The sequence below is a fragment of the Pinus tabuliformis genome, chromosome 4_1 (assembly GCF_031772625.1).
Source record: "Pinus tabuliformis cultivar Carrire ecotype Pingquan chromosome 4_1, CPIR1, whole genome shotgun sequence".
Lineage (NCBI taxonomy): Eukaryota > Viridiplantae > Streptophyta > Pinopsida > Pinales > Pinaceae > Pinus > Pinus tabuliformis.
This window is the reverse complement of record NC_142303.1, coordinates 418,576,766-418,600,527: the sequence shown is the minus strand read 5'-3', so window position 1 is coordinate 418,600,527 and position 23,762 is coordinate 418,576,766. Positions and strand designations below refer to the sequence as shown.

The 23,762-nt window shown below is 40.9% G+C and overlaps 1 protein-coding gene across 2 annotated transcripts in view; it reads left to right on the top strand.

The window, feature by feature from the left end:
* Positions 1-23,762, top strand: part of ISA1 (isoamylase 1) — a 255,664-nt gene that overhangs the window by 26,416 nt on the left and 205,486 nt on the right. The window contains exons 3-4 of one of the 2 annotated variants that reach the window (XM_089419848.1): positions 878-1,060; positions 1,656-1,748. In XM_089419848.1, the coding sequence (XP_089275974.1) occupies positions 878-1,060; positions 1,656-1,748 (276 nt within the window). The remainder of the gene's footprint in view (positions 1-877; positions 1,061-1,655; positions 1,749-23,762) is intronic. The other variant, XM_089419849.1, reaches the window with a different exon arrangement.

Sequence of the window (23,762 nt, the reverse complement as noted above, 5' to 3'; positions counted from 1 at the left end):
ATGTACAACTGAGAACAATTTAGCCCTAAAAATTAACAGAGACTAGAACACCTTTCTGAGCTACAAAAACTAATAGAGAAAATCCTGTTTCCTATGCTTTGAGAAGAAAGCATTCCTTGAGAGGTCAGCAATGTTATAAACATAAATAATTAATTAATTAAATGAAAAGTCAAGGGACATGTACCTTTTCACCTCATGACCAGTCAATGCTATAAGTAAACCATCACGACGGTTGTTGTACCATCATTATTCTATTAATCATTTAGCAATAAATACTTTTATACATTTTTGAATATTTCTGTCTTCAAATACAAACAGGCACTGTTTGTTACAGGAAGCCTGCCTTTATTTGCCTCTATTGGTCTGTTTCTAACCAAGCTAGTTTTATTCTACCACCTTCTATGGAACCTGCCAATTCTCTCAGTTACACTAATCAATCATTTATATATAATGCTTTACATTATGTTCATTAATTATTTTCTCTGTGCAATAGTTATTTGCTTGTCTTTGTTTTCCTGCATCAAAACTAGGGCCAGTACATTTATGATCTGGTTAGATCGCACATGCTTGCAATTCTACCATTTTTATTGTTGTTCTGCTTTCCTGTAGAGCATTTACTAATAAGTTGTCATGGATGGATGAAAGCTATTATGACTGCTGTCATTCTGTGGTTTTTCTCCTTTTGTAGAGAAATGAGCAGATAAAGGTGGATGTACACAGTAATTTTGTCTATTTTATTTCTATCCCTAAAATATCAACTGATTTTGTACACAGTACAAATTTAGATTGGGCTTCAGATTTTTATATTTTTTAAACTCCTGAAGAATCCCTTTTCAGAAGCTTTGGCCAAATTTTTTATGCTGAACTGTTCTGGCAGGGTGTGGTAACCAAAAAAATTCCTCTTGATCCACTATTGAACAAGACAGGAGATGTATGGCATGCATTCCTTCCTGGAACATTTGAAGATTTGTTGTATGGTTATAAAGTTGATGGACAATATTGTCCCGAAGAAGGCCAGCGTTATAATCCCTCCTGCATTTTGTTGGATCCTTATGCTAAGGTAGGTACACTTCAGAGACCTATGTCCTCATCTGTGAGATCATCTTTGTTTTATCTAGACAAAAATATTGTTGTTATCCTGCAGACGTAGCATTTTCTATATAGCTTGTAAGAATAAAACATGTAAATTGTTATTCAATCATAAAATTTGCTTTTGCTATTAATTATTAAGTGTCTTTTAGATCTTGTCATCATATATTGTTAAACAGGTATGCATCTCAATGGAAGATGCTCATTTTTGTTAAGGGTGTTTCTATTTTGTAATATTCTATCCCTTGTACATCTTCTCAAAGTTTTGTTTTTTCATCTTTGTTAAGGGTGTTTCTATTTTTTAATATTCTATCCCTTGTATGTCTTCTCAATGTTTTGTTTTTATTCTGTACGAGTATTGAGCTTGTAATTATTTTTTTAAACCGTCCCATTTGGATACTCTTTAGTCTTTACATCATATCTGCTTATATATATTACATTGCTCATCAAACTAGTTGATTGATAAGGTGTTAGGCAATTGATGGTATCTATATAAGAAATTATTATTATTATTATTATTATTATATTTGAAGAATTTAATGTGTTCTCAGTGTTGACCTATATAGGCGGTCATAAGCAGAGGAGAGTATGGTGTTCTAGGGTCTGGAGGGAATTGTTGGCCTCAAATGGCTGGCATGGTCCCGGTTCCAGATGATGAGGTATGAATTTTCTCTATATCATATCCATTTTCAAACATAGTTTTCTTTATTGCAAGTTAAAGTAGCAACAAAGCTAATCTATTGATCAATGGTGTTATTATACTGTTGTTCTTGTATTTTGTTTTGTAGAAAGGAAACTGTTATGCATGTTATTATTAGACAAGTTACTTCTTTCTCTGGTTCAAACCTTGCTTAGAGTACTTATACATTAGTTATATATCTTCATTGGCTGATATGGTGTTCACATGGTGATTTGATCTAAGTTGAGTTTTAAACAATAAATTTTCTCATCAATTTTTAAAATTGTAATAATGAAGAAGCTATTTTTGAGCACGTATTGGCGAATGTCTTTACAATTATGGGTTGGAAAGCAACTTTCAATGTGAACATCACATGAGGTACTCAGCCATCGGAAAAGTGAGTTCTATATGGTAATATGCAGTTACGTATTAATACATTGTCCAAAATCAGAAGATTGTTATCAAGTGGCTGAACATATAATCTTAGGGCAATGGTTTAAAATTTTGCAAGAGTGGAAATGAAAATGCCTTTTGAGAAGACTACTTATCAGCACAATCCTTCCAACATCCTTTGATAAGCTAGTACACTACCAGTTGTGTAACAGACTTGGGAGTCCATTGACATGCGCTATTATCTATTGCCAGATGTCAATCTGTTGAACCTGTTGTTTATCAAAACACCTTAAGACTTGAACCCTTGACACAATTTCTTCATCCAAATATCTGGTTTCATCATCCCACTTTCATGGTTGAAATTATGTTCCTCTGTGACAGTTATCCATTTTTTGACCATTCATTTGAAAATGGGTCAGTAAGGGAGTTAATTTTAATAACCTTTGCTTGGAGACGCCTGTTATGAGCTGATATGGTTAGTTGGAGAACTTGCTTAATTGTGACAACTACAAGTATTAGGAACTTAGATTAGATGGAGAACTGCAGATCGGTTAGGGAACAATTCTTCTAACAGCAGAAGGGTTAGATGGAGAACTGCAGAAGGGTTGGGAAACAATTCTTCCAACTGTAGAAGGGTTAGACGGAGAACTTGCTTGATTGCGACAACTACAAATTCTAGGAATTATTCAGCTATGAAAATACATGAGTAGTGAGAGCTTTAAAGTAGAGAGAGGTCTGTTACCAATCCAATTAACAGGGTTGCTAAGGCCCTAGAAAACCCGCTGGATGGGCACACACAGGGCAGGGACCCACTGTCACCTTGGCTCAAGCCTCCTCTTTTTAGACCACACAACGTCCTAAATGGTCAAGGGAGGAGTCCCAATTGAAACCTCAATCAACTCCAAGTAAGACCACTTTGACCAAGATGGGGTCAAAGTGTGGTGGAGATGTTAATTTCTGGGACTGTCTAGTTATTTTTGGGTACAACTTTGTAGTAAGAAACTAAACAGCAGATTAAAAGACACCAAATAACAGAATATATCACGTGACCAGTCAATTTTGGTGTTCAGAAATCATCCTTACAAGATGGGGTCAAACCGTCAAAGTGTGGTGGAGATGTTAATTTCTGGGACTGTCTAGTTATTTTTGGGTACAACTTTGTAGTAAGAAACTAAACAGCAGATTAAAAGACACCAAATAACAGAATATATCATGTGACCAGTCAATTTTGGTGTTCAGAATTCATCCTCACAAATATATTATTAATTTTCTGTTTAGACTGTTGGTTTAGGATTTATGGGTCAAAACAATTTGTAGTTCTGTAAATTCAGACTGTAAAGTCTACGTAAAAACACAGGGACACCAACTTATTAGGTCCAAATTAGACACCCAATGAGTGCCAAAGCACTCATAGATCACATATATAGGGGTGCGGAGGTTAGAGGATGTTAAATGTCTTTAAAACCTACTTGCCAACCTGTAACAACAAATAAAATCAATTTTGAGCAAGCTGAAAGTTGCTTTTACTGTGGTTTGGGAGTATATCCCTATAGGTCAAGTCCTTAGGTAATTTCCAGATATAATATATGTTTTATTTATGGTTGGAAACTTGAATATTTGACTTTACAAATGTAAAATCAGAGAGCATAAAATTATAGAGTCATGATTTAAGACTGCAGAAAGTTACTCACCTCTTTGTGAACATGAAGTCTTTGGTTTATGTTGCAAATCTTGGAAGGTATAACCAACAAGCAAGTTCATATTTGCAAGATATCAACTAGATAAAGGTGTCATATTTAACCAATAAAACCATGTATCTGTTTGGATTAGATCTAACAATATACTCAAGTTCTCTGAAGTTTTAACTTGCTATTAAGATAAAATCAATTAAAAACAAACAAGCAAATAAGTGCCACTCTAGTGTGGAAAATAAAAAGTTTTAGAATTTTGTAAATAAGAGTGGTTGTTGGATTATAGCTTGCACCATGATTATCTCACCTTGCTGGGATGTGAAACTCGCACTTCCTCTAGTCGATTTTGTATACATGATCAATGGAGTGGGTTTGGTCATCTTGGAAGAGAATTTTCTTTCACTATTGGTTTAACACATACTCCAACTTTCAAAATCAGCTAGGAGCAACCCTGATACACACCAAAAGTAGTTAACCACATAACAAAAAACTTTTCTCTTATCCTGGATAGCCAGCCAGCCAGCCATCTTGGAAGAGAATTTTCTTTCACTATTGGTTTAACACCTACTCCAACTTTCAAAATCAGCTAGGAGCAACCCTGATACACACCAAAAGTGGTTAACCACATAACAAAAAACTTTTCTCTTGTCCTGGATAGCCAGCCAGCCAGCCAGCAGCCCTATACATTGCTTAGTTATGATGACATGCCACAGTTCTCTGCCATTTGCACCAGTCATACACATCTCACCATTTGACATTTCTCTTGAAGGAAGGTGGGCTATCACTTTGCAAGGACTTTAACCATTTTGCATTCAAGTGCGTTTACTTAATGTTTTGGGCATTCTAACATGGATAAAGGGGTGATCTGGATGATCGACCAATCTTGACTGTAAACTTGTTCTCTCACCTTATCTGGGGGCGTGTTAGTCCTTAGCCCTTGTCTAGTGGGACCTCCTTTGAGGCCTCAAGGTCATAGGAGGGGAACTACTGGTGAAACTTGGATTTAAGTAGCATGTCCATAAACATTCCATACTTGACACCTTTCATCACTCCCTCGATTCCACATACATCCTTTAGGTTTTAGGTTTGTTGTCATTGGTTCATTGGGATTTGGCACCTTCACATCCACATGCTTGAGTTAAGGCCGAAAAACTTTGTCTTGGAGGTAGATGCAACTAAAAGAAAGATAAATGCATAAGATGGCCACAAGAAAAGTAAAAGAAAAGTTAAAATGCAAAAGTTGGTGGGGACATTGATTAGCGCATGGGCAAAAGTCTAGCATGAGCTCTACCCCCCTCATTAGTTATCACCTGATTCTTGAGCACTTGATGCTCCATCCCAAGGAACCATTGAATGTCCCATCCCCAATGAGTGAGAAATCGACTCTTCTTTAAGGGGTAAATAAATGCTACATCATTAAAAGCAAGCTTTGACACCTAAGCCATGCTCCATATCAAAGAATTGTCAAAAAGAAGTAATAGGCACACCAAAAGGGTGGAAAACGCAAGCCGAGAAAAGGGGTAACTCATGCCTCCATGATTTCTCCCTCCATAGATCTATACACTCAACATGATGGACTTCCATCTGTTGGTCCTGTTGCCGCAAAATCTTGCAGGCCTTGGAGAGGGAAGCCCCACAATGAATCAACTAGACAAAGAAGCAACAATGGGGTAGTGGCCCACTGTCACTAGAGCCAAAGCTCCCGCTCTTTACAAACTTTCATAGATGGGAGGAGTCTTGGTAGGAGAGAGATAACTTATGAAAAGTATTCTAAGGTTAAGGTGTGAAATGATCTCACTAGGAGTTCTTCAAGGCACGATTTAGATTCAAGGCTTCGTAAGGAGACAATTCGCTTTCTATGAGGAGACATAGGAAAAAGGACACAAGACCTAGGGTTTGATAAATTTGACGAGTGTTGGAGTTTCCAAAGGTCAAGGCTAAGGGGAAAATGTTTCCAACAATGTGTATTAGCAATGCCAAGGCACATGTTTCCTTCAAGGAAACCCTTAAGCTGAAGCAAAGAAAACTAGGGTGTCCCTTTTAGAAAAACAACTAGGGCAAGGAATTTTATGGATGAAATTGAAGTGGATGCCCACCTAAAGGATAGATTTTGTGGCAAATGCTATCCCTTGATGTTTAGGCTCTCTATTCACCAAAACTCAACTTGCCTAGGGATTCGCACCAAGCCCTATTTTCCTTGCCTGGCCTTGAAAAGGAAAAATTAGGAGGGAGAAAATATGGATAAAAATAGGGTATGATCACCAACCAATTGGACTAGTCCCTTGTCTCTTGTGAATATGGAGTCTAGGATGAGATAGATTAGCCAAAAAAGTTCCCGAGGCCAAAATTTGATGCCCTAGCAACGCAATTTCAAGCATTTACCTATGCAATGGAAAAATGGATTTTCATGGGAGAGCTTCTAGGAGTTCACCACTAGGACAATTCATTACATGTTATGAATGAGTAATGCATGCAATATTCATCTAGATAACAATTCGATTTATCTCCAACAAATCAGGGCACAATTTAGCATAACCTAGAATCAATAATTCCATACATTAGACATTAAGAAATATATATTCAACAATTAAGTGCACATACACGATAACATGTAAGATTTCCATCCATTAGACCAAAGAATAGTTCCAAAGAATTTCTTAGGCCAGCTCTAAATATGAAAATGCATCCAAAGATATCCAAACATCCACAAGAGAACAAGTTCAAATTCCTCTAGTGAGGCTGAAATTCCAAAGGTGTGATGATGATAAGTTACAACGGATGTCTCTTCCCCTTGTACCCCCTGAATTTTCCTAACATTTGGGGGTGCTCCCCACATCCCTCTTGTTGTTCTCCCTGCTCTCGTGCTCCCTTGTCCTGGAAACTTGGTGAAACATAGCTTAATGTCATATGGAATCATTTTTATTGCGCTGATTATGTTGGAGCCAGCTGTTGCATTAAGGAGGAAGCTTGGATGCATATAGTATAGAGGCATCTCTCTCTTTATCAGCGTAGTGTAATTTATTAGTAGTTTCACAAATCATGGAGATGTTCACATTGATGGAAGACATGTGCATCCATGTAGTGGATTGATTTTAGGGAAGATGTTGATCGAGGTCCATTTTGATGATTAATTGCATATTCGAGGCGGTTTTCATTCTTGGATATTTTTGAATGTGCTTCTAGCTAACTCATTATATTATTATTGCTGAAATTTCTCATGAGGTTAGTTGGATGAGAACTCTATTATATTCTTTTCCTTGGAGAAAAGGATGATTGTTTTACTCTTTCTTCATAGAGAGGAAAGTGTGTTTTGGAGAGTTTGGTATCTACGGATAAATACTAATTCCTTAGATAAGTAGCCATATCTAGAACAACAGTTTAAAGCACTTTAGCCTTTTCCTATAAGCAATAGATAAGACAAAGAGGATGAGAAGACCTACTTGTAGTTTCGCTTTCCTCTTGTCTCCTTTGTATCGATCATTTCGCTCCTTCCCGTACTTAACACGCTTGAGAAGTACCTGTAAACACAAACAGAAGACAAAGAACCGATCAAAGCAAAAGATCTATTGAATACAAGTGAATGGAATCAGATACATTTCACACATATAAGCATCATATAACAATACAAACATATGGGAAAAAGGTTCAAATACTTTATTGAAGAGAAGAAGGAATTACAACCATCAAGTCTGATTCAAAGTCACTCCTCCAGCGTTGGTTCCATCCACATCACATCATAAACATGACATTCCGGCAGCGTAATGACACTTACAATAGTCTCAATTCTCAAACTAACATTATCTCCTTACAAGTCATCAAAGTCCAGCCCCTGATCACTTAGATGAGTGGTCAATTTATAGGGAGATGAAGGAGGTTTTGTCATAAATGGTGGTATTGAATGGCCTTTCATACTTAGAATTAGTTCCATGGAGGAAGGGATGAGAGGACAGGATGCATCTTAACATTTTCGAGCTCATAGGAGTTGATAAGTGAGGGAACCTTCTAGATGACTCCAAAAAATAAGAATATTTCCCAAACCCTATGTGAATTTCGCTCAAACTCACCCAGCACAGGTGAAAAGAAGCCTAAGTGCTCTGCAGAGAACCCTGGCATGGACTTAACTACTCTGCAGCGCACCCTTACATGGTCCTACCTGCGCTGGTCCCTCTAGAGGTCATTTCAGGATGTCTTCATGTCATGAAACTGTCTGGGAAGGAGGCATTCAAAAGGGTGACTTGTTTAGGGCATGTAGCAACTAAAATTAGGGTTTGATGAGCCCTAAAACACTGATCTGGATGATGGAGTGATGTGCCCAAATGGATCTGTAACAACTGCCCCCTAAAGCATGAAGTCGAAAATAATAATTTCGAGTGATATGCTTTACGATGTGATGAGGAGGTTTCGAAGTGGTTGGTGACCTGCATCAATTACAATACATATATCATGATATTTTGATTTTTTTCTCATGAATTGCTGAGGGAAGGCATACACATGCTCAACATATAAAGTTTCATTACAAGTACATAGATAGTCGTCTACAGATATAGACCCATGATCGGAATGATCATCAATGTAAAGCCATTGTACGGATGATTTGGTATTCTTGAAATCGCAGCTCGGATGGATGAAACTAGATCCAGGGTCTTCTATCTCGTTCAATCGTTCACCCGAGTACAAGTCTAACAATGTGAATATGTGATCTGAAGTCGATCATGGGAAGACATCGTCTGATTACCAGCGAATGATGTAAGCTGTTAACAGACGCGAGAGAAATCATCGATAATGATAATGATCCTCAAGGTACTGCAATACATTTTGCATGGTGTGAATGGATGATTTGATGTCGAACACCATACAAAGTCTTTCGGTCGAAGGCCATTGATGTAAACCTATCGCCGGAAGCGAGAAACCTGCCATTGATGTATGCAAGCCTCAAGGTACTGGAAGAGTGTTTCTAAGTCAACTTCTTGGATAATGTGTTGATGTCGACAAGCGAATCGTCGCAGGAGGGGCCTTGATGTATCCCACATTAATGACACGAAACAAGTGTAGTGATTTTGGAGACGGAATTTCACTGACGACACAAGGTTCAGGAATGACGATCATGAAAATGAAGGTTTATGGTATTGCAAAGGATGAATTTTGACTGGATGACTTCTCTTGAACATGTCGACAACACTAAAATGAATTGGTAGCATTGACCCAAAACAAAGTGATGGATGGTATGATAGACCAACGGTATGATAACCATCAAGCTGATAACCCAACCCAAATAGTCACGGTGATGGAGTGAAAGTGTCATGTTCAAGAGCGACCTGCTACCATAAAGTGGTTTTCCCCTTTTTCCATTTTCCCCAGTCATTGCTGACTAGTACCTCTTTATTTTTTATCAAGCTTGAGGAGGATAACATATGCTTGTTGTATAATTCCACCCTTCGGGTGAATCCATCGCTATGTGATGTTTTAACGAGTCTAGCGAAGGTGAAACTCAGTCTTGTCTAGATGGACAAGTTTGTCGCTATTTGATGTTTTAACGAGTTTAACGATAAAGATAACTCGGTCCTTTTCATGTTTAGAGAGTTTGAAAAGGGACAAAAAGAAAACTCCACAAGTTTTTTTCGTAGATTTGTCTCTCAAGCCTGAAAAAGCGTAAAACAATACGAGAGAGAACCTATTGACCATGTTCGGTCAATGTATTCCTTTTTCGTAAATAATCTATCTCAGCCCGAAAAAGGGTTAAACTTATACTGAGTAGATGTCATTTCCAATCTGTTAACGAGCTGAAAAGGACAAGCGCTCGACAATCTTTTCATATTTCGAGAGTCTGAAAAGAGCTTAAAGAGAAATCCACTTTGAGGAACGAGTGGTGTTTAGGATAGCAACTGGTTTCGGTGATGTTGGAACTTCTCAAAACATGTTGATTTATGTGAAGAGGCTGGCTAATGAGACCACTCATTGCAACTATTCCTCAAAAAGGGTAAAACAAGCAAGTGAAAGCGTATGATCGGCGAAGCAGATAGTGACGATGGAAGGAGAAAAAAAAAAACCAAGGCTCATCTGATGGAAAACGCTGATAGAATGGCAATCACAAGGGTTAAAATGGAGATGGGTTCATTTTTACACAAGCTTGAACCATGGGAAACTATGCTTGGATTCAGTTTCATGTTTACACAAGCTTGAAACGAAAAACTATGCTTGGATTCAATTTCATTTTTACACAAGCTTGAAATGAAGAACTATGCTTGAGATTGGTTTACATGCCCCCAACATGATGAAAGGGAGAGTCTCCTGTAACCAGATGGAAGTCGCTGTGGTGAAGCAGGACGGTTATCCAACACCTTTTTGGCTTCGTCCAGATAGGGACAAAGGTGAATGGGGTGATTCCCTTCACATAACCTACAGGGAAACTTAACTTTACCACTAGGTGCATGCCCCCCAAGCTTCATTGCATTCACCTAAGTAGACTACTTGCGGCTATGAGGTAGATGGAATGAAGGTTCACTTACGAGATCAAGTGAAAGACTCGACTGAGATTTTACAAGATCTAATCAAAGACTCAAATTGGAACTTTGCTTCAGGGGACCTTGTTTCATTTTTTAATGAGCTTGACACAAGTCAAGGAACTCTGCTAAGGTTCCTTGTTTAATTTTTAAACGAGCTTGACACAAGACAAGGAACTATGCTCATACTCGTTTCATTTTTTAACGAGTTTGACACAAGACAAGGAACTATGCTCATACCCTTTGTTTCATTTTTTAACAAGGTTGACACAAGACAAGGAACTATCCTCATGGGAGCTGTTTCATTTTTTTAATGAGGTTGACACAGTAAAAGAACTATCCTCATATCCTTTGTTTCATTTTTTAACGAGGTTGACACAAAACAAGGAACTATCCTCATGTCCTTGATCACGACTCATAAGAGGTCATGACTTCCAATAGGTTCTCATTAGATGGGAGAACAATGCTCTGGAAGGGATCCGTAGCAAGGAATCCGAGATCTGGTTCCAATGCCCCCAATACATAATGTACAACATCACTGAATTGATCGTCAGTTGATGTAGGCATGGAACGGGTTGCCACATAATTAACCCGTGGCGGGGATGATACCATTGGTACAAAAGGACCACTTAGGGAAGATGGTTGACTGGAAGCCATATTTGGACCGGGAAATGAAAGCTGGTCAACGGTGACAATTCTGCCTTCATGCGGGAAACAAATCACTCGAAAGAGTGTTGAAACAATAGCTCCCATGTCATAAACATAGTCGCACCCAAGAAGTAAATTGTAATCTAAAGGGCCTGGGACTACCATCACATTCAGATAAACGATTTTTCCTCCCAAAGTAATAGGCAACTAAGGAAGGATCCCTAATGGTTGACTAGTTCCTTTGTTAAAAGCCAACAGATTCTGGGTAACTGGCACAAGTGGCGGCAAATCAAGCACTTGCCAAGCAGTGGAGGAAAGGATACTCACTAATGCGCCTTCATCTATAATAGTGCCAGATACAATCATATTACAAACCTGTACTATGATCTGGAAAGGGACATAAGAAGGAAGATGAAATCCTGCCAGTTGATTCCAATCAAAGGAAGTGACTAGACTACTTGGAGGGGGGTACCGTAAGAATAGAAGAATTATCCCCTTGAGTTACAAGAGCGGGAGGATTTTTCTCTTGCCTTGATGGAACAGGAGGATTGCCCCCAAGCTCATTGGAATCTGAAGAAACGAAAAGAACCTAAGTGGTATCATATTCACTCTCTATGGGAAAAGTATGATTAACTGAAGGTGAAATCGGGTCAACTGTTACCTCGGCCTATTGATTTGGGTCGGGTATAGTCTCATAGGATTCACTTTGAGAGAGAGTGGGTTTGACCGACGATTGATTTGAGTCAGTCAATTCATCAACTAATGAAGGATTAAGAGAGAGTCTCCTGTAACCAGATGGAAGTCGCTGCGGTGAAGCAGGACGGTTATCCAACACTTTTTTGGCTTCATCCAGATAGGGACAAAGGTGAATGGGGTGATTCCCTTCACATAACCTACAGGGAAACATGACTTTGCCCTTCTTTCCATGAACTTTACTACCACTAGTTGATGGTGTGTCACCAGCATGATCTCTAGAAGTTGATGACACAGGATGATGTGAACGAGAAGACCATTCTTCTAAGATCTGAGGAATATCAGGACAATTTCGAAGAAGATGGTCTCCGGCACAAAGTTTGCATGGATATTGAACTTTGTGAGGCTTGATGTGGTTGCTTGGTTGCCCCTCTGCCGAATTTGCTTCTTCTTCTTCTTCTTCTTCTTCCCTTTCTTCTTCTTCTTCGCCACCTGGTTACTAGTACCAATACTTTCACCAGGCGAAGAGGAAGAAGGGGAGGAAGAAACAACCGAGGAAGAAGACAAAGGGTCAACTTTAGGATCAACTGGAGCTTAATTTTGTCTAGTTGGAGGTGTACTCGATTGCGGAGAAATCACGACATTTTGAACCAAGGAGGTTGAAAACAACCACACTGGTAAGCCAATGGTGTTAGGGTCCAACCCTAACCCCCTTATTTATGTAATAGGGTCGAGTCATAGTTATAGTCAGTTAAAGAGTCAATAAAGCCCACATTAATAATTGTAAGAGGTTGACCCACATTTAAAGAAGGGACCACAGTTAGTTGCAAATGGGCCATGGTATTAGATAGATGGTATTAATAAGAGCCATGGTACTGACCCATGGTATTGTATGTATGAATCCTATATAAAGGATAGAGACTCCCTTGAGAAGCGTAGTGTCTTATTTTGTAATTGAGCCCAGCTCTATTGGAGGTTGCCCCCTCGAAGAGGCAAGTGAACATTGCTTTCTTTTCTGAATAATAAAATACATGCCATTATTTCTTATTGTTCTGTGTTCTGGGTATATTTCTTCGCATATTTGGTATTCTGGTATCTTCTCACAGGTCAAGAGCATAACAAGTGGTATCAGAGCACTTTCTAGGGCCGGTGGGATCTCCATTTTTAGCAGATTTTTTTTTTTTTGGCTAGAGACGTGTTCCAGCGTCTTTAAACCACGGGATCTGTCGTTGAGCGCATAAACCAGCGGATTTGGGGAGGTATGCACATAGGAAATACAAGAGGTGGTCACGCTTGTTGGACTCCCTTGTAACCCCTGTGGGTACCCCTTCGAGTAGTAGCGCATTAGACAGAACCGCACACGGACTGTCTTCCAAGTACCCTCTCGGTATATCGGAAGCCCCCTAGGCTGTCTTGAAACCTCGCCGGACTGTCTTCCAAGTACCCTCTGGGTATATCAGAAGCCCCCTAGGCTCTCTTGAAACCTCGCCATAGATAAACTGTCGGCCGTCTTGGTGATACAGTATATCGAGAACAACACTCGGGGAGATTACTCGTGCGTACGATAGGGTAGTTGGGTTGTACGGCTAAGGGTACGGTTGATCCTCCTTGGTTAGTGCCCTGAAAGATTGGCCGAGTACTACTGTTGGACCTTTATGTATATTGCGATCTGTAGCACTTGACACTTCTTGAGACCATAGTTCCCTTGTCTCTCTCACATCATCTTTGCCAGCTTAGATCTAGTAGGTTGGGTTCTGTCGCAGCCGCAACAATCAGTTCCACCATTCAGATCTATCAGATTTGCCATTCAGATCTATCAGATCCGCCATTCAGATCTATCAGATCCGTCAATCAGATCTATCAGATCCGCCATTCAGATCAAGGTGGTACCATTCACTTGTCAGCGTCAAAATTTCGGGTGGTCCCAATTTTTTTCATAGTAACGACAAGTGCACCGGATCTGTGCATGGTACAAACCAGAGCTCAAGCTATGGCCAATGAGAAGATAGACACCCTTGAACAAAAGTTGGAGGCATTAACGAAGCAGATCCAGACCTTAAATGACATAATCACAAAGGGCAAGTCGGGGGAATAATCGGAGGCATATGATTTTAATGAAAACCTTGAGGGCGAGTCTAGCCATTCTCTTCACTTCTATGGAAACCACCAACAGTCCCAGCCTCGACCACCCAAGCTGGACATGTATAAATTTGATGGCTCTCATCCGGCCATATGGCTAGCACAAATGGAGCAATATTTCACATTGAATCACATCAGAGATGATGCAACTAAGTTAAGTGTGGGAAGCTTGTACTTGGACCAAGAAAGATGGCAATGGTGGTAGTGGCATCAACGCTACTATGTAAGGCCAATGACTTGGCAGATATTCTCAAAAGCCCTTTCTGATCGCTTTGACCATGAATCTAACTTTTTGGGTCGTCTTACTAAGCTCCGACAGACAGGCACAATGCAAGAATATATTAAAGCCTTTGAAGCATTAGCCTTCCGCACAAGAGGTCTAGCAGATGAATTCTACTTGGAATGTTTTGTCAGTGGTCTCAAAGACGCCATACAAGCCCACGTCCGACTGCAACACCCAGTCTCATGGCTGGAAGCTTGCAAGATAGCTCGTGAAGTAGAACGCGCGTTAGCGGCCTAGTCGACTCGTCCAAATTTCATAGCCAAGGGATGCCCCACCCAGGCTCCGAGCACTACCCAAACACTTAAGGTTCAAAAGGTGTCACCAGCGGAAATGGCGGAAAGAAGAAAGCAAGGATTGTGTTACTACTGTGATGAGAAATACTCCCTGGGGCATAAATGCAAGGAACCCAAATTCTTTCAAATTGATGCTACTGATCACAGTTCATCTGAGGAAGCCCCACCAATTGAGGGACCAGACGAGGAAGACGAGGACAACCCGCTGGACAATGAGCTCCCAGCTACACCTGAAGAGCTAGTTATCTTGCTTCATGCTTTGGCAGGAATTTCTTCTCCCCAAACTCTCAAAATCAGAGGTTTTATTAAGCATCGCCTGTAGTAGTCTTGATTGATAGTGGTAGTACGCATAACTTTATCCATCAAAGAGTCGCTGAAGCAGTGCATTGTTTTGTCAGAGCAGTCTCTAATTTCCAGGTCCAGATTGCTGATGGGGGGACAATGAAATGTGAAGGCCGCTGTGAAAATGTCAAACTTCAAATGGGGGATTATCACCTAAAGACCCACATGTTTGCCATCAACATGGGTGGGTGTGACATTGTCTTGGGTGCTGAATGGCTCCGCACACTCGACCCAATCACAATGGATTTCCAGGAGTTATATATGAGCTTTAAGCAGAATAACCACACACATACCCTCCGCGGACTCCAGGCAGGTGCTCCTTCTATCATCAACTCGCATAGGATGGAAAAATTGTTAAAAAAGGGCCACCATGGAGTTATAGCCCAATTTAATGCCATCCAGGCCTTCAAACCCACTTCTCTTCATATTCATCTTGAGATGCAACAGGTCTTAAACAACCATTTGCAGGTCTTTGACAAGCCTCATGAGCTTCCACCCTCGAGAGGGGAACATGATCATAACATTACTTTGGTCCCAGGGGCACAACCACCAAATGTGCGCCCATATAGATATCCTTTCGCCCAAAAGAATGAAATTGAAAAAATCATCAAGGAACTCCTGGAAGCCGGTGTCATTCGTCCTAGCATTAGTCCTTATTCATCGCCTGTGGTCATGGTGCTCAAGAAAGATGGGGAATGGCATATGTGTCCAGACTTCAGGGCCCTCAACAAGCTGATGGTCAAAGATAAATTTCCCATCCCGGTTGTTGATGATTTGCTAGATGAACTAAATGGGGCTCAATTCTTTACTAAGCTCGACCTTCGCTCGAGCTATCACCAAATTCGCATGAAAGAAGTAGACATTCCAAAGACTGCTTTCCGAACTCATGAAGGCCATTATGAATTCCTGGTCATGCCATTTGGTCTCTGTAATGCCCCATCCACTTTTCAGAGCCTCATGAATCACCTGCTCAAACCATATCTCAGAAAATTTGTCCTTGTTTTCTTTGATGACATCCTCATCTACAGCCTCACCTGGGAAAAACATCTTCAGCATGTAGATCTGCTCTTGCAACTGCTCCGGAAGCATAAATTATTTGTCAAATTGTCCAAGTGCTCTTTTGGCATGGAAGAAGTTGAGTATTTGGGCCACATTGTGGGGCGTGAAGGTGTCAGGGTGGATCCCAAAAAGATCCAAGCAATGCAGGATTGGCCTCAACCAAAGACCTTGAAGAGCTTGAGAGGATTTTTGGGTCTCATCGGCTACTATCGCAAATTTGTCCGCAATTATGGTCGCATTGCTAGACCCCTCACTCACCTTCTCAAGAAAAATTCATTCCTCTGGAATGATGAAGCGCAACAGGCATTTATAGCTCTCAAACATGCCATGTGTTCCACTCCCGTATTGGCACTACCCGACTTCACCAAATCTTTTGTGATTGAATGTGATGCTTCAGGTATGGGTATTGGGGTTGTCTTAATGTAGGAAGGTCGACCCTTGGCCTTCACTAGCCAACAACTAAGTGGGACAAATCTGGGACAATCTACCTATGAGAAGGAGATGATGGCCATCTTACATGCAATGGATACCTGGCGACCATACTTATTGGGGCGGCGTTTCCAAATCCGCACAGACCATCAAAGCCTTAAATATTTTTTGGAGCAACGCCTATCCTCGCCACAACAAAATAAATGGCTAGCCAAAATGTTGGGATATTATTATGAGATAATTTACAAGAAAGGGCGTGAAAATGTCATAGCAGATGCTTTATCACGCCAATTTGAGGAGGAAAGCACCCTGCTAGCAATCTCTCTTCCCATTCCAGAGTGGATTGAAGAGGCTTGCAAGGAATGGTTTTCACATCCTTTGCTCTCCCAACTCATTAATAAATTGCAGGCGGATCCAAATTCCATAGCGGGCTACTCTTGGCAGGATGAGATTCTTTGCTACAAGGACAAAGTAGTGATATCACCAACATCCACCCTCAAAAGTCGCATTTTGGCAGAGTTGCACTTATCTCCCACTACAGGCCATTCAGGCTTTCAAAAGACTTATGCTCGCACTCGACGTTCATTCTTTTGGACAAGCATGGAAAAGGACATTCTTACTTTTGTAGCTGAGTGTGATGTGTGTCAGGGCCACAAGGAGAAACAGTCAAATCGCTAGGCACATTACAGCGATTGCCCATGCCTGCCTCAATCTGGACGGAGGTTTCTATGGATTTCATTACGGGTCTTCCGAAGTCAGGTAACAAGTCAGTCATCATGGTGGTTGTGGACAAACTTTCTAAGTATGTTAATTTTAGGTATGTTCTATGCTAGTGCAATTTATTTAATTTTTACTGTCAGCAATCACATCAGCATTAAAGTAAACTGTAGATAGAACACAAACATAAATTGCAGAAGACAAGCCAAGACAAGAGGACACAAGATGTGGTGCTAGCCAGGGACAAACCCCAATGTGGGGAAACCTTTGATCAATTTTTCTTTTATGTTCTTCAAAGTTCAGCAGAGAAAGTGAGAGAGATAGTACATTTACAATAGAAGTCAACATTTTGACTTTTGATATTTGCATGAAATCAGTTGAAGACATATTGCTTCAACTGATTCTCTAAGGTGACTCCTTCACCTATCATAGTGCTGTCGCTCATCCATTTGCTGCACCTTACCGTGTAGCACCATGCTGTACCATCACAGTGCTGGACCTAGATGACTGAGCTGCTCTCATCTGCTCTCATCATCATGCTGCTCTTTACTAACATGCCCATTATGCTGCATCTTCCTTCATCATGCAGCCCTATTCATCATCATGCTGCTCCTTACTTAACATGCCCATTATGCTGCATCTTCCTTCATCATTCCTTCCGCTGAGATCATCATGATGCACATTCACATTAGTGCCATCGAGATCAAGTTTGTGAGATCATCTTTTATACCACCATTTACTGAGATATGAGAGTTATATCGAGATCAAGAAATGATCCTATAACTGTCATAAGACTGTAATTAAGAACATATCACGGAGATCATTCCTTGTTATTAATATATACTCATTGATCACCAAGTATAAGTCATATCCTTACAGATCTGACTGGGAGAATGCCGAGATATATTATGAAATCATAGTGATCTTCTATACTATAATAGTTATGTAGAGAACGTAGCCCTTCTACTTCAAACGCTAACCACTGCTGGCCATTATGCTGAGACTGCTACAGGAATACCACCTGGATCTACTTCATCAATGGTATGTCAAGATTGTAATGTTGCTTCAATGATGACTGAGATCACTGAGACTGGGAGGAGGCTGAAACTATAACAAGACAGTGAGGAGGCCGAAACTCCATGACTGCGTATAATTGTCTTCATTAACTGTGTATAAGGTGTTTCCATGTCTGCGTATAAAGAGTCTCCATGACTGCGTATGGATGTCTCTATGATCTGCGTATAAGTGTCTTCATGAACTGCGTATAAGGAGTCTCCATGACTGCGTATGGATGTCTCTATGACCTGCGTATAAGAGTCTTCAAGAACTGCGTATAAGAAGTCTCCATGACTGTGTATTGATGTCTCTATGACCTGCGTATAAGAGTCTTCAAGAACTGTGTATAAGAAGTCTCCATGACTGTGTATGGATGTCTCCATGACCTGCGTATAAGTGTCTCCATGAACTGCGTATGGATGTCTCCATGACCTGCGTATATGAGTCTTCATAACTGCGTATAGAGTCTTCATTGACTGCGTGTAAATAAGTCTTCATGATTGCGTTGGATTAGCTAGGGCATCATTTGCAGCGAGGGCATCATACTAGGCCAACGTATACTCTTTAGTGTCTCTCCTTCACCAAAAACCCAAAGATGTGGAGAGGAGGAGATCACATGAAGAGTGTGTAAATGACTTCAAGTCCTCTTCTATTTATACTAAAACGTAGATGATGAATAGACATGACTATTGGGCATAAGTTGCTGGCCGACTTGACAATTTGTCTTATAACATAAATAAATTCATAACTTCATAAATACTTATCGGAATCGGATCATCTTTAGATCAATCCTACACCTCTCGATGAGAGGGATCCAAGAAAAATATCAGCTGCCATAAATAAGATGACCCACATGGAGTTTGGACCTAGTTGCCAATTTTAACACTCCCTCTCAACTAGGGAGAACTCCATCCGCTGATCCATATGTCCGACTGTACTATCTCTGCCATCAGTGCTTGGCACTGCTCTGCTTAGCTCTGACCAGCTCTGCGCAGTTCTGCTCAGCTCTGCTCAACCATGAAAAAGAAGACTTGATCGAGAATGTCTCATACCATTCTCCACTGACTCGAAGTCAGTCTCAGAGTGTGTACCACTGGTCCCAGTCCTCTACCGACCCGAAGTCAGTGTCATAGTGGGTACCACTCTCACTGGTCCTAGACCAGTATCATTGATCCTAGATCAATGAAGGTCATCCTAGCATAGGGAGTACGGTAGATACAACGATGCGTCCATCGGTACTACTATGGTCCCTATCCTCATTTCCCTGCTCATTGATCAGATGAGAGGTACTTCCCATGAGTCCCAGACTGCATGGGTAGGATGCCTCGACAGGAGAACTAATCATCCTGTCCACAGGAGAGCGAATCATCCTGTCCAGTGGATGCCACAGAGAACTAATCATCCTGGCCTACAGGAGAACGAATCATCCTGTTCCACAATCGCCATGGAGAACACATCATCCAGGCCCACAGGAGAACTAATCATCCTGTTCCATAGTCGCCATGGAGAACGAATCATCTTGGCCCACAGGAGAACTAATCATCCTGTTCCATAGTCGCCACGGAGAACGAATCATCCTGGCCCACAGGAGAACTAATCATCCTTTTCCATAGTCGCCACAGGGTGTCACAGGGGAAGGTTGAACCTTTTACCCTGTACAAAGTGCACCAATAGGGGACGATGAGCCACCCTGTGGTCGTATGTTGCTCCAGTAAGTACCCCAAGCCCCCAGAGCTCCCAGAGCTCAATGTATGCAACATGTAGGACCCTTTTACAAGGGTCTCTCGACGACTCCAAGTCGTTCGGGTTAATCACAGATTTGAACTTTCCATCGGGGCTTTGACAAAGTGTAACGACCTGTACATCATCTCACAGTGATGGAGCTTCCTTGCTTATAGACTTACCATATCCCAGATAAGGTAGTATCTGATGTCTATCTGTTGGAGAAATCATCAAATATGGGATTCCTCAATAATCTAATCCCACCTCCGGTTGTCACAGAGAATCACAGTGGTATTCATCATGTGTACAAACAACTCACTAAAGAGCTTCCTCAACGAGATCATACTCATAGCTATGTATTCGGTCTCGACTTCTGCTTCCTGCTTGTCCATGATATTGAAGCAGAATCCAAAGATAACCAGCACTGAGAAGTGCTCTAGTATTCCTCCACACTGCCTGCCCAGTCAGCATTCGAATAATTATGCAGTTTCATATTTCCGGCAGTGTATCTCAATCCATGAGAGATTGTGCCCCGAAGATATCTCAGAGGATTCTTGGCACCAATTCAGTGAGGCTCAACCAAATATGAGCTCACCATGCTAACTGCAAAACATATGTCTGGACGAAAGTTCACCAAGAACATCAACGCGAATGAGTTTTCCCAAATCTGGTCCGACGTCACTACCATATAACTTCTGAAAGTTAATATCCTCGAGGTAGTCACAGACTTGCAGTTTATCATTCCACATTCGAAATCCAACTCCCTCTTACTTCTGCAAATGAGAGGGTCTGCACCTGTCAGAAATAGGTCGTCCTCATAAGGTGCCGGTACGAGAGGTCTATCATTCACAACCTTCGGGTAATGGTTTGGATCGGTTTCATTCCTAGTGAATCTCAGCTTCATCTGACAGCTATCAATCCTCTCATGCTATGCCCGGGGAGTTTTGCTTCAAGCCATAGAGGGATTTCTTCCACCTGTATACATGATATTTCCGATCATGAATCTCAAACTCCTTGTGTTGTTCCAAACCTGTGGACCTGCTACATGAGGGGAATGGTCCCCTTGTAAGATTTTCCTTCGGTACATCTCAGACATGTACTTTCATGCTCTTTTTGAATTCAGGCATCCCTGTCACCATTTGACTCATAGACCTTCGGTGCTATGTGTCAATGGACATGGTCCCCAGTGGATTTCCTGCAACTTGATACAACCCTGAACTCAAAAACATCTTTGAAAATTCTATTTTCAAACACGTACCTTTCCATCGATGAGTGCCACCTTGAAACCTTTGACTTCCATTGCTGGAATGGACACCAGGTTCTTCTTGCGATCAGGTTACCCTCATTCAATTGAGGGATAACATTCCCTACACGCATTGGCTCCAATTATAATCCACGATTGTTTCCATCTCTACCAAATTAGAGAGTGCACCCATCTATTCGATCAAGTGCCTTGAAGCACTACAATCTATAAGCCAGATTCCCAAAGAATCTGAAGGAGAGGGCCAATACAAGATAACGCTTCTTTATCTTATCAGCAACAACATTTGATTCTTCATACCTGGGGTTCCTTGCTTTCTTTGAAGAGTCGAACATTTCCTTGATGACCTGCATTACCAGTCATTCCTTTGATCCTAGAATGATTGTTATCTTCATCAAGAGATGTGTCTCTGCGATTCAGACACTCCTTCGCACAATGGCCGAACTTATTGCAACCAAGGCATCCACCTTTCCTTCCACCCTTAGATCTGAACTTCCCAATGAAGTGATCTTTAGGTAGGCCATCAGAAACTTCCGCTGCGCCATTCTGATAATATTCTCTGCTTCCACTTCACCCTCGGTGAATTTGAAGAGGGATGAGGAACCCATTGATCCTTTTGTCCTTTCCCAACTGTCTTCGGTGATTGCTCTTTCACTCTTGCTTGGGCATTGTCTTCACCTCAGCTCAGATACCATGTTAATTTTAGGTATGTTCTATGCTAGTGCAATTTATTTAATTTTTATAGTCAGTAATCACGTCAGCATTAAAGTAAACTGCAGATAGAACATAAACATAAATCGCAGAAGACAAGCCAAGACAAGAGGACATAAGATGTGGCGCCAGCGAGGGACAAACCCCAATGCGGGGAAACCCTTGATCAATTCTTCTTTTATGTTCTTCAAAGTTCAACAGAGAAAGTGAGAGAGATAGTACATTTACAATAGAAGTCAACATTTTGACTTTTGATATTTGCGTGAAATCAGTTGAAGACATATTGCTTCAACTTATTCTCGAGGATGACTCCTTCACCTATCATAGTGCTGCCTCTCATCCATTTGCTGCACCTTACCGTGTAGCACCATGCTGTACCATCACAGTGCTGGACCTAGATGACTGAGCTACTCTCATCTGCTCTCATCATCATGCTGCTCTTTACTAACATGCCCATTATGCTACATCTTCCTTCATCATGCAACCCTTTTCATCATCATGCTGCTCCTTACTTAACATACCCATTATACTGCATCTTCCTTCATCATTCCTTCCGTTGAGATCATCATGATGCACATTCACATTAGTGCCATCGAGATCAAGTTTGTGAGATCATCTTTTATACCACCATTCACTGAGATATGAGAGTTATATCGAGATCAAGAAATGATCCTATAACTGTCATAAGACTGTAATTAAGAACATATCACGGAGATCATTCCTTGTTATTAATATATACTCATTGATCACCAAGTATAAGTCATATCCTTATAGATCTGACTGGGAGAATGCCGAGATATATTATGAAATCATAGTGATCTTCTATACTATAATAGTTATGCAGAGAACGTAGCCCTTCTGCTTCAAACCCTAACCACTGCTGGCCATTATGCTGAGACTGCTACAGGAATACCACCTGGATCTACTTCATCAATGGTATGCCAAGATTGTAATGTTGCTTCAGTGATGACTGAGATCACCGAGACTGGGAGGAGGCTGAAACTATAACAAGACAGTGAGGAGGCCGAAACTCCATGACTGCGTATAACTGTCTTCATTAACTGTGTATAAGGTGTTTCCATGTCTGCGTATAAAGAGTCTCCATGACTGCGTATGGATGTCTCTATGATCTGCGTATAATTGTCTTCATGAACTATGTATATAAAGAGTCTCCATGACTGTGTATGGATGTTTCTATGACCTGCGTACAAGAGTCTTCAAGAATTGCGTATAAGAAGTCTCCATCACTGCGTATTGATGTCTCTATGACCTGTGTATAAGAGTCTTCAAGAACTGCGTATAAGAAGTCTCCAGGACTGTGTATGGATGTCTCCATGACCTGCGTATAAGTGTCTCCATGAACTGCGTATGGATGTCTCCATGACCTGCATATATGAGTCTTCATAATTGTGTATAGAGTCTTCATTGATTGCGTGTAAATAAGTCTTCATGACTGCGTTGGATCAGCTAGGGCATCATCTGCAGCTAGGGCATCATACTAGGCCAGCGTATACTCTTTAGTGTCTCTCCTTCACCAAAAACCCAAAGACGTGGAGAGGAGGAGATCACATGAAGAGTGTGTAAATGACTTCAAGTCCTTTTCTATTTATACTAAAACATGGATGATGAATAGACATGACTATTGGGCATAAGTTGCTGGCCGACTTGACAATTTGTCTTATAACATAAATAAATTCATAACTTCATAAATACTTATCGGAATCGGATCATCTTTAGATCAATCCTACACCTCTCGATGAGAGGGATCCAAGAAAAATATCAGCTGCCATAAATAAGATGACCCACATGGAGTTTGGCCCTAGTTGCCAATTTTAACAAAGTATGCTCATTTTTGCGCCCTACCCCACCCTTTTACACCAGCTTTGGTTGCTCAATCTTTCATGGACCAGATCTTCAAATTGCATGGCATGCCCACTTCCATTGTGGTTGATCGTGACCCGATCTTCACCAGTAAATTTTGGCAGGAACTCTTCAGGCTACAAGGTACCCAACTACAACTCAGTACTTCCTATCATCCCCAAACTGATGGTCAAATT